The sequence below is a fragment of the Salvelinus sp. IW2-2015 genome, linkage group LG31, assembly GCF_002910315.2.
Source record: "Salvelinus sp. IW2-2015 linkage group LG31, ASM291031v2, whole genome shotgun sequence".
NCBI lineage: Eukaryota > Metazoa > Chordata > Actinopteri > Salmoniformes > Salmonidae > Salvelinus > Salvelinus sp. IW2-2015.
In genome coordinates, this window is record NC_036870.1 from 8,460,712 (window position 1) to 8,472,630 (window position 11,919).

The 11,919-nt window shown below is 43.2% G+C and overlaps 1 protein-coding gene across 1 annotated transcript; it reads left to right on the forward strand.

Moving 5' to 3' along the window:
- Nucleotides 1-3,856: 3,856 nt before the first annotated feature.
- On the forward strand, nucleotides 3,857-11,828 carry LOC111955476 (neuronal pentraxin-2-like). The gene is made up of 5 exons (XM_070436254.1): nucleotides 3,857-4,942; nucleotides 6,636-7,250; nucleotides 8,373-8,663; nucleotides 9,742-9,921; nucleotides 10,955-11,828. The coding sequence occupies exons 1-5, from the start codon at nucleotides 4,148-4,150 to the stop codon at nucleotides 11,162-11,164; spliced, it is 2,091 nt and encodes a 696-aa protein (XP_070292355.1). The 5' UTR covers nucleotides 3,857-4,147; the 3' UTR covers nucleotides 11,165-11,828.
- The last annotated feature ends 91 nt before the right edge of the window (nucleotides 11,829-11,919 follow it).

Below are 11,919 nucleotides of genomic sequence, written 5' to 3' on the forward strand. Positions count from 1 at the left end.
TTGTCCCCATGTGCAGTTGCAAACCGTAGTCTGGCTTTTTTTATGGCGGTTTTGGAGCAGGGACTTCTTCCTTGCTTAAATGGCCTTTCAGGTTATGGTTATATAGGACTCGTTTTACTGTGGATATAGATACTTTTGTACCTGTTTCCTCCAGCATCTTCACAAGGTCCTTTGCTGTTGTTCTATGATTGATTTGCACTTTTCGCACCAAAGTACCTTCATCTCTAGGAGACAGAACGCGTCTCCTTCCTGAGCGGTATGACGGCTGTGTGGTCCCATGGTGTTTATACTTGCGTACTATTTTTTGTACAGATGAACGTGGTACCTTCAGGCATTTGGAAATTGCTCCCAAGGATGAATCAGACTTGTGGAGGTCTACAATTTTTTTCTGAGGTCTTGACTGATTTCTTTTGATTTTCCCATGATGTCAAGCAAAGAGGCACTACGTTTGAAGGTAGGCCTTTAAATACATCCACAGGTACACCTCCAATTGACTCAGATGATGTCAATTAGCCTATCAGAAGCTTCTAAAGCCATGACATTATTTTCTGGAATTTTCCAAGCTGGTCTAAGGCACAGTCAACTTAGTGTATGTAAACTTCTGATCCACTGGAATTGTGATACAGTGAATTATAAGTGAAATAATCTGTCTGTAAACAATTGTTGGAACAATTACTTGTGTCATGCACAAACTAGATGTCCTAACTGACTTACCAAAACTATAGTTTGTTAACAAGAAATTTGTGGAGTGGTTGAAAAACGAGTTTTAATGACTCCAACCTAAGTGTATGTAAACTTCCGACTTCATCTGTATATGTAGCTGTCTTATTTGTATTTGTTCAATGCCTCAATTGATTTCATAAGCTATATTGGATATATGGCTGTACTGTTTCGAATCCACCCAAGATGATGAGCCCTGAAGATGGGACAAAGGACATGACAAGGTGGCCCAGAGGAAGAGAGCTGTTCTCAACCCTCACTGAGTTTGATTGAAGACCTCTAGTGAGGTAAGTACACACACACACATACACACACAATACCTGCTTGATATGTCCCTTGTCACCTATCTTTTTACCCACAGACTAGCAGCCCTGGTGCTCTCTGTCTCTCGTTCTATTCTTTCTTTTTCTATGCATGTCTTAGGGGTGAAAAGAGCTGACAAAGCAAAACTGAGGATTGTTACGGCGCCCCATGAGGAACACCCGATGCTGCGCTGACTTCTCTCTCCTGGATGCTCTCCTGCCCAAACTGTCCCATTGTGTTTCACTGTGTTGTGTTTCACTACCTCTACACCCCCTTAAACCAAATAGTTGCCCTGATTACATTTACATTTAAGTCATTTAGCAGACGCTCTTATCCAGAGCGACTTACAAATTGGTGCATTCACCTTATGATATCCAGTGGAACAACCACTTTACAATAGTGCATCTAACTCTMMMAAGGGGGGGGGGGGGGGTTAGAAGGATTACTTTATCCTATCCTAGGTATTCCTTAAAGATTACCATAGATCTGGGATTTTACCCAATCCCAGTTTTAACTCCATCTCCCTCTCTCTCTTTGTCTCTCTTTCCCCCACACCCCACACAAAATATAGTTTTTAAATTTGTGTTTTAATTAGGCTCTTACTTGTTTAAATATGTGTTAACTGTTCTTACTTCTGTTGTCTATTCTGTTAATGTTGTTACCAAATTGAATAAATGTATTTTATGCACAAATGTATTGTTTTTCTTACATTTATTGTATCTTTCAGGGAGAATTTCACTGTACATTTACAGCATTATACTGGCACCAGAGTTGTCAGCTTAATACTGTAATTTTGCTGTCATATATTTGACAGTACTATTTTCCTTACTGTAAAACATTACATCATCCCCTTAGAGAAGGGATGCTGTAATATGTTTTACGGTAAGGAAAATAATACCGTCAAATATCACAGCATCACGGCTGTAAAGCAAAATTACAGTTTTCATCTGGCAACTCTGGTGCCAGTATAATGCTGTACATTTACAGGGAAACGTTTTACTGTCTATCCCTTTAATAAGTGCTTAGTAATTACCTAGTAAGGGAGTTTTTTGTTATTTCACATCTTCCTATTTCCACAATAAAAACTGCTTTAACAACAGGTGTCAGAATGTGTAATTACAAAGCAATTACCAAATGACTATCAGAACATGTTAATACAATGTTGTTACTAGGGCAACTGCAGCATGACTTACTATACAAGTTGAGAGCAAGTTAACGTAAAGTGTTACCCTGCATCGTAATCCAAACAGTGATATTACCTCAGGAAAGAAATACTCTGTGGTTGTTAATATGATGACGCACGAATCATGTGTGACGCACGAACGCTTCAAAGGCCATGTCTGATTACGCTAGTGTGTTAAAGTGAGTGAAAACAGATGGTTGGGGAGTTCATTTGCAGATGAATGTGTCATCCATGCGCTACATCTGTTGCACACATCCAGTAGTGTCGAATTCCTCATTAAAACAGGCTGGGGAAAACTACTCCGTTTATTCTACCACATTTTATTTTTTTATCCACTTTAGAAGTTGAAATATAGCATGCTGACATATCAAGAATTGCCAACTTGATAAAAGTTGTATGTATTACTCAGAATATACTGTATCCGATTAAAGGTATACTCCATGATGTGATGTGGATGCAGAAAGTAAACAGCATAGTGGGTCAATTTCCTCAACAGCGAAGAGCGTTGATGTGCGAGGCTCAACTTCTCTGCTCTTTTGGTCCCGTGGCTACTGTGTGAGAGCGAAGTGTTGCATCTCGCCCATCTCAATGTCCGTGGTGCTGCTTGCGGCGACGTCATTTCGCTGAGACTACCTTTAAATACATTGGATTAAGAATGACTAATGTGACAAATCAATCAACTCTCAATAATCTGATGAAAATATAGGACTGGGGATTATATTTTAAGATGCAGGCCTAGGCCTATCGGTAGGTGTGGTGAATTGATGATCGCCATGGGGATGGGTAAGAGGCTTATTAGGCAGTGTCCTTGAGAAATCTGTTACCTTCTCCTGGTTTTTCCTCACTGACCCTCTATTCAGGAACCGTTGGATTAGTTGAGCCTTTACACCTACTCTTAGAATTGTTTGCAGTCAGGTGGTTTGATGAACGTCAATCTCTGACCACACATAACAAAAGACATAAATATTAACGCTAACTATGCTAATTGTTAAATGCTGTTCCCCAGATCAAAAGGTACATCAACAGCATTCTACTATATCCCTGGTCAAGAGCAGTTCAGTCCCATTACTCTACATTGTAACTCAGGGCTACTGTGCTATCCTAGTCTGTACACACCTCCTCAATAACATGAGGACTATTTGTGTCTCCTTCAATATATTTTATTTGGCGGTATCCCCGTGTCTCAGACAACTGTTCCCGTTGTTCCAGTATGAATAACCTCCTAACCCTGCATAGTAAACTGCCTGTCTGTCCACATGAAAATGAAAACCATCATTCATTAACTGCATCCTGCTGGCTGCCTTGTAATCGAATTACACTGCCCAGGGGGGTTCTCAGCTGTTGGTGTCATTCACTCCAAGCCATTGCTGGCTCGTTGAAAACCAATAGCGGTGACTGATTGACTACATAATTGTAGTTGAATTGCATATAATCCTAGCTCCATTACTCCCCACCACTGCTGTGCTCGCGTCCTGTCATCGTCATCCAATTGCTCTGTKCTGTTCAGTAAATCAATGTACTTCTGATCATGTCCTCGTATATTGCTGTTGTTGTCTATTCACTGAAGTGATAGCATAAGGTTTGAAATAATTCATATTTCCCAAGACTTTCCAATTAATGACTTATTGCCTTTGTCTTTTCCTTCCAGATGAGATGGATGGATAGAAGACGGCTATAAACTGATTCGTTTGGCTGCCGAACACAAGAGGCACGCTGTGCCAAGAGGGATCACCTGGAGGCGGACACTTCAACAGCCATTTGTCCCGTTATGGAGCCAACGTGCATTGTTTGATACAGCGACACGGTGATGAAGCACTAACAGCTTTAGCAAAGAGACAAGGTCCTACGTGTTGGAATACTTCTCGAAGGAATTGACCCTGTTGGACAGGGGATTTGGGGATTTTTTTGCCATGTGTCAAATCAGCTTGCCAGCCGCCCCAAATGACAGTCTTCCTTGACAGGAGAGAAGCGAGACGTCGACGAAAGATGMCCGACAACGCCATCCCACCCCTGATGCTTTTGTCTACAGGGCAAATGCGTTGGGGTGGAGTACTTCCAGGTTTCATCCTACCCTCTTTCCCTCTTTTTTCTCTACTCCTCTATACTCTCATATCTTCCTCAATGGCTGTTGTTAGTTTGCCGGGATTAGACTATGACTATGGAGCCCAGCCCAAGTTTGTTTGCACCCCGATTCCAGCGGATGCAGACCCCAGCTGCTTCACACCAGGCGGGGCAGCACATGGACCTGTCCACGACAGACCCAGCAGTAATGGGCATCATGGACCTGCTGCAGGGGCGCCCAATGGTAACGGCAGGAGGCCGATGGGAATGGGAATGGGGATAGGAATATCAGACGAGGCCAAATCCACCATCTTGCACCTTCGTGAGAGCCTGGTGCGGCAAAAGGAGACCATCTTAGACCAGCGGGAGACGATCAGGGAACTGACTGCCAAGCTGACCCTCTGTGAGGGCTTTGGCCGGGGGGTGGGTCATCACGATGACCATCACGACGACCACCATGGACCCGCGCGTCACAACTCCCATCACCCGAGCTCGCATCACTCCTACCATGACACTGYCCACCACGGGGACCCACACTACCCACTGAACAATGGGCACCGATCAGACCCACACCACCGAGGGAAGGATAACTCTGGGAGCAAGCATGGGGCCTTCTCCCCTGAGCAGACTAGGAAAACGCTACAGACACTCAAGGAGAGGCTGGAGAACTTGCAGGTGAGTGGGAACAGGATCAAAGGATGAGTAGGAAAAGGGATAGGAAGCTTATTTGCCATTTGTGTGAATAGAGGTCCTCTTATTTGTCTTGCTACTGACCTGAAATTAAGCACGACAAAGGGCGTTCCGGCTTTCTCCCACGCCGTGAGGATATAAGTGGCCTACAGCCCAAGTTCCATCCATGTGTGTGCGTATGAAGACCTAAATTGATTAGTTAATTATCCTGACTCTCACCATAGAGCAGTCTTGCACTAATGCAATGGGAATTGATGAAGCCTGGGAGAGGGACCTGTTGAGTGATTGTAGGACATATGACCGTTGACACTAACAACCAACTGAACACAGTTTTTTTTTTACTCTTAATTTCCCCATGCATTAATGAAGTTCATTTATAGATACAAAAATCCAATTTAATTGACCACTATTTTTGGGGGATAATGAAAGATGATTTTTAAAATTCTAATGCATTCTGTTTCTCATTATGAACCAGCTGTGTTATCAATTCGCTTAAAGGGATTCTAGCACTTCATAATGAATTGTAAGACTTGCTATAAGACTTGGTATACAGTCTTAGACAAAAAGGTGCTATCTAGAACTTCAAAGGGTTCTTCCGCTGTCCCCATAAGAGAACCCTTTGAAGAACTATTTTTGGTTCCAGGTAGAACCCTTTTGAGTTCCATGTAGAACCCTTCACACAGAGGGTTCTACATAACCAAAAAGGGTTCTCCTATGGGGACAGCCGAAGAGCCCTTTTGGAACCCTTTTTTGTGTAGGCATTAATAACACTTATTAATACTGGTGGTTCATAGAAAGTATTTTACAGCAGGGAAAATTAAAAGTGAACATTTTTCACACTGAGTTCTCTTAAATTGCCAACCAAAAGAGCAGTTGTCCAAAATAATTGCTTCAAATGTTGATTMCTTACATTGTGACAATAATGACCATGAGAATGGCCGTAAGTGTTCAGATAACATTGAGATTCACTTTCTTCACCCCATTTATTGAATATTGTTTATGGACTATATCGATATATCGGTAAAAGGCCAATATTGGCCAATATTATAGATGAAACGATATATTTGTCAGGCTCTAAAAATAAACTGTTATCAAATATTCTTGCTAAAAGACATCAGATAGGCTTATAGCCTATGCACGCATTAATAACACATAATAACACTGGTGGTTCATAGAAAGGGTTAGACAGTACAGCTGAGATTGGAGTTCCGTCACATAACAGGATGTCTGTGCCTCGAACCGGTTTCCAAGTGTTGCAGAGTTCTAGACACCTTCAATGCCAATTAGCATCATCCACGGTGATGAGCTAATAATCTTGGTCTGGCACTGAGTAAAGCCGGATTTGATCAGAGACACTGACAGAAGTAGAGGGAGGGCAGGAGGGAAGGAGGTTTTCCAGGGAGGGAGGAGCCGACTTGATTATTATTTCATTTACCTGCACACTTGGAGAGATTAGGGGTAGCACAATATGGCCGAAGTAAGAAACCCGGAATGGGCTGAAGTAGAAGAGGTGTCTAAAAAAAAAAACTAAAAAAAACAGCTCTTTAAAAGTCCTATTATGGAAATAAATGACCATGGATATGCCCCAGAAAGTGTTAATAACCAAGCACATGGACTAATAATAAGGTATGCAAACATTTCCTATTATAACTATTATTAATTCTCTCTCTTTCTCCAGGCCAGGAATTCCTCCAGCTCCTATTCAAGCTCACTGAGAGACCTCTTGCAACGTAAAATCAATGCACTTGAGAAGCAGCTCAACAATCACTACGGTGGGCATCATGATTATGGTCACCATGACGACCACCACGATGACCACCATGACGACCACCACGATGACCATCCGGACGACCACCACGACGACCACCATGAACCTGGTCACCACGATGACCACCATGACGATGATCACGGTGACCACCGTGGACCCGGTCACCGTGACGATCACCATGATGACTATCACGACACCCACCCCCCCACCCCCACCCCAACCCGCTACAACAACCGCCACAACAACCGTCAAAACGGTCACCATGATGACCATCACTATGACCGACACTATGACCGCCACTATGATCGTAGCCACGGCCGCCATGACACCCACCATAACGACCACCATGACGACCATCCTGATGATCATCACGACGACCACCACGATGATCTTCACGATGACCACCGTGAAAACGGGGATGATCACCATGGCAATGATGACCATGCCCATCGTCCTCGTCCAGCCTATAACGGCAAGCCACCAGCTCCATTACCTCTTGGCCGTGGACACAACAAGCTGGAAACTGTGCTGAGCCACCTTAACCACAGGAACTCTAACCCTGGTATTGAAACTCTCTGATAATAACCCACTTTGCCATTGTATACTCTTTTCCGATTTATATCATGCATTCAAGTTGTAGCTGCAGGTACAGATATAGTCAGTGCAAGAGGCGCCACTACAGTCCCTGGTTTGAATCCAGTATGTATCACATTCGGCCATGTTTGGGAGTCCCATAGGGCGGCGCACAATTGGCCAAGCATCGTCCGGGTTTGGCCGGGGTAGGCCGTCATTGTAAATAAGAATTTGTTCTTAACTGACTTGCCTAGTTAAATAAAGGTWAAAAAAAACATATACACTACCATTCAAAAGTCTGGGGTCACTTAGAAATGTCCTTGTTTTTGAAAGAAAAGCAATTTTTTTGTCCATTAAAATAACACCAAATTGATCAGAAATACAGTGTAGACATTGTTCATGTTGTAAATGACTATTGTAGTTGGAAACGGCAGATTTTTTATGGAATATCTACATAGGCGTACAGAGGCCCATTATATGTAACCATCACTCTTGTGTTCCAATGGCACCTTGTGTTAGCTAATCCAAGTTAATCATTTTAAAAGGCTAATTGATCATTAGAAAACCCTTTTGCAATTATGTTAGCACAGCTGAAAACTGTTGTGCTGATTAAAGAAGCGATAAAACTGGCCGTCTTTAGACGAGTAGAGTATCCGGCGCATCAGCATTTGTAAGTTCGATTACAGGCTCAAAATGGCCAGAAACAAAGAACTTTCTTCTGAAACTCAGTCTATTCTTGTTCTGAGAAATGAAGGCTATTCCATGCAAGAAATTGTTAAGAAACTGAAGATCTCGTACAATGCTGTGTACTACTCCCTTCACAGAACAGCGCAAACTGGCGCTAACCAGAATAGAAAGAGAAGTGGGAGGCCCCGGTGCACAACTGAGCAAGAGGACAAGTACATTAGAGTGTCTAGTTTGAGAAACAGACGCCTCACAAGTCCTCAACTGGCAGCTTCATTAAATAGTACCCGCAAAACACCAGTCTCAACGTCAACAGTGAAGAGGCGACTCCGGGATGCTGGCCTTCGAAGAACACAGACACTGGCAAATTATTTTAATTTCACACCTCAGCTGTTCGTTGCTCATATTTTGCTGTTTTGTATTCCAACAGGTACCCGGAAAAAGCCAAAGAGTCCGGATGCTTTCCAGATTGGCTTCCCTATGCGCACTAACTACATGTATGGAAGGATAAAGAAGACCCTACTCATTGAAATCTTCGCCCTCACTGTCTGCCTCTGGATAAAAGGGGGATCAGGGCCTGGCCTCGGCACGCCCTTCTCCTACTCTGTCCCGGGACAGGCCAACGAACTGGTTCTGATCGAATGGGGCAACAACCCCATGGAACTACTGGTTAACGACAATGTAAGAGCATGATTGCATATTTTGCATATTTTCAAATTGTGCCCCTAGTGACCAATTTGTGAAGATATACTGTATATTCCCACTTCTTACACACATACAGTGCATTCGGAAAGTATTCAGACCCCTTGATTTTTTCCACATTTTGTTACATTACAGCCTTATTCTAAAATGTATTAAATCGTTTCCGCCCCCCCCCCCCATCAATCTACACACAATACCCCATAATAACAAAGCAAAACAGGTTCTGGCAAGGAGTGTTTGAACATTTTTATCAACATTTTAAGTAAGCTTATGTTTTCAGTCAGTTGTCCCATTGGCAGCACAAGTGGAAAATCAATCACCTCAAGACAAGCAAGCTCACACCTCAGTGGCAGGTGACTCCATTCTCATCCAATCAGGCACCAGAATTCGATTTATCTCCTGTCCTCAAGGAACGAGGCAGGAGGCAGTTGTGACAGTTACAMTTCACCTGGATCCTGCTCTCACCCCGTCTTTCCCCCTTAGAGACAGTGGCCCTGTCCTCATCTATCATCCTCCCTAATGGCATAAGACCTCAGAGGGCAAAGGTCAAGCAGCTTACCTAGCACAATCATGTGGAGAGGCGTCCCATGACAGGGTGGACGCGGGGATAGACACATGGTCCGGGCCCATACTATACCTGTGCATGAGTCAGGGTTTCTCCTAGACAAGAGGAGATTTGGTGGTTCAACCTGAGACATGCCTAGCTATGGCACCTGAAGGCTATGTTGTTATAAGCTGACACAAAAGGAAAGAAATGACATTACCTGAAATGCGATGGCTATTTGTACCTATTCACAAAACCGGACAAATCTTTCATAAAATATCTCCCTAAAAAACAATATTTGTGTTGAATTTTTTCAAAATGTCAAAGACAATGAGACTACAGTCAGCCAATAAACCAATCAATTAACCTAGTAATAATCTCTTTCTCCCAACAGAACTTTGCCCTTTTCTCTCACGGAAATATTTTGTTTAGACTCTTTGGATTGAGCCAATCAATCAATCAGCCAATCATGCAATTAGTTAATCAAGCCAGTGACTCTATTTCTCTGCACAGGCAGTGACATTGCCCATGGCAATGACGGATGGGAAGTGGCACCACCTGTGCATGACATGGTCAACACACGATGGGCATTGGGAGGCCTTCCAGGATGGTGTTAAAAGGGGGTCTGGAGAGAACCTATCTACATGGCATCCCATCAAGCCTGGTGGAGTCTTTATTCTGGGCCAGGAACAGGTACAACTATACATTTTCGCTCTATGAATTTGCATTCTCAAAGTTCTGAAGAACATATAAACGCTGGGATAGGAACTGAAATTTCAAACAGCAGTACTGGATCCCACTGCTGCCTCCAAATGTTACCAGCAGGGAATTGCCTGTCACAATTGCCTGTTAGGTGATTTTAGGCTTTGCAGAAGACAAAAAGCTGTTAATACAATCATGTTAAAGATGATTATCATTTAGTTGTGTGCTGAGAAGACAGGCTTTTGCCAAAAACTAAGCTTGGAAATCAACTTTAGTGTTTTATCTAATTAGCAACTACTTACTACTTTTTCGCTACTTTGCAACTACTAGCATGTTAGCTAACCCTTCCCCTAACCCATAGCCTAGCTAATGTTAGCCACCTAGCTGATGTTAGCTTTAGCCACCAAGCTATCTTTAGCCACAACATATCATATGATTTGAAATTCATAACATATCATACGAAATGGATGATGGACATCCACAAATTAATTCATACCATACGAAATGTAACATATCAAACTAATTGGAGTGTTGCAGATTTACATTTACTATGTTACGTCTACCCCTGAGTCCAGGTTGGAGCATCTGCTAAATGACTCAAATGTAAATGTAAAATGACTGATCCCTCTGAAACATATTAATTACAGCTTAAACTGTTGCTAATGCTTCAAATTCATCACTCAGTTTGGTCTTCCTTGGGAGATCCACTCTGACCAGGGCTCAAATGTCATGTCTAGTGAGTTCCAGGAAGTGACTGATGATTTAGGTCACAAATAAAAAGTTACCATAAGACTAGGCCATGAAATGGTTTAAGTACGAAGGTTGATTGATCTGAACGGCCTAGTTTTAGAACGTTGTTGGCGGTTAACCAACCTTGCTTTGAAGGGGGAAAAAGTGGAAAACTCAAAGACGGGACAAAACTGTTTAAATAATTGTGTATTGATCTTTTATTGTGGTACATCTAGTACTTTTACATATTTTCTGGGTCTTTAGTCTTAACAATTACCCTGTGCTTTCCTAACAGGATACCCTAGGTGGCCGATTTGACGCCACCCAGTCCTTCGTGGGCGAGATGTCAGACCTCCAGTTGTGGTCCCGCGTTCTCACACCCAATGAAATCTATAGCCAGGCTTCCTGCGGAGGTCACCTGGCGGGTGACCTCATCTCCTGGACAGAGGCAGTGGTCGAGCTTCACGGCGGGGTCACCAAATACCCCTTTGACCCCTGCCACTAAGGTCTACCCCACTCTGCCTCATCGAAATGGCCCCTGATGTTATTTAACGAGCTGTCTGGTGTGGCAGCAGGGCTCTGTGCACTACGCTGCAGACACATGACAGGCCCTTAGCAACAAACCAGGCTGGCCCTTAGCCATTCTGCAATTTTGCCATCCCTTTCCTCTCTGTTCTGCCTTCCCCCTCGCTGGGCCGAGGAACTGGGAAGACTTTAAAAGAGCAAAGGCTGGATTTAACTGAATGGCCATGACCGCTGCTGCTCCCGGGATCCAATACCGGTAATAGGATTCCCTGTCTTTAAATGGGTCCACCCATGTTTGCCTCGGCCTTAGTAAAGCCCTTCATCAGTCAGGTGTTCAAGGAATCATAACATTTTACTGGGACATATTATGCCGGGATATGGTTCTCAAAATCCTAATACTGCAGATGTTATTTGTTCGTCTTTCTGTTTTTGACTGGTAAGCAGGACGATACCAGTGACTAAAAGGAACGCACTGAGGTGGAATGCTCATAAACCAACTGTGGACAGTATGGAATGAACAAACATAAAGGCACTCAAAACAGCCACACAGATGGCAAGTGTATGAGTTAAAAGACATTGATAATGATTTGATGATTGAATGTGATGAATGTGAGGTACTACATTGTATTTTTTGTACATGAAGATGGAGGATCTCATCTATGGTTTTAGTTTTTTTTGGGGGGTGGGGGGGGGGTTTAGCCTGTCCCAACTCTACCTTTCACACAAAATGTTGAG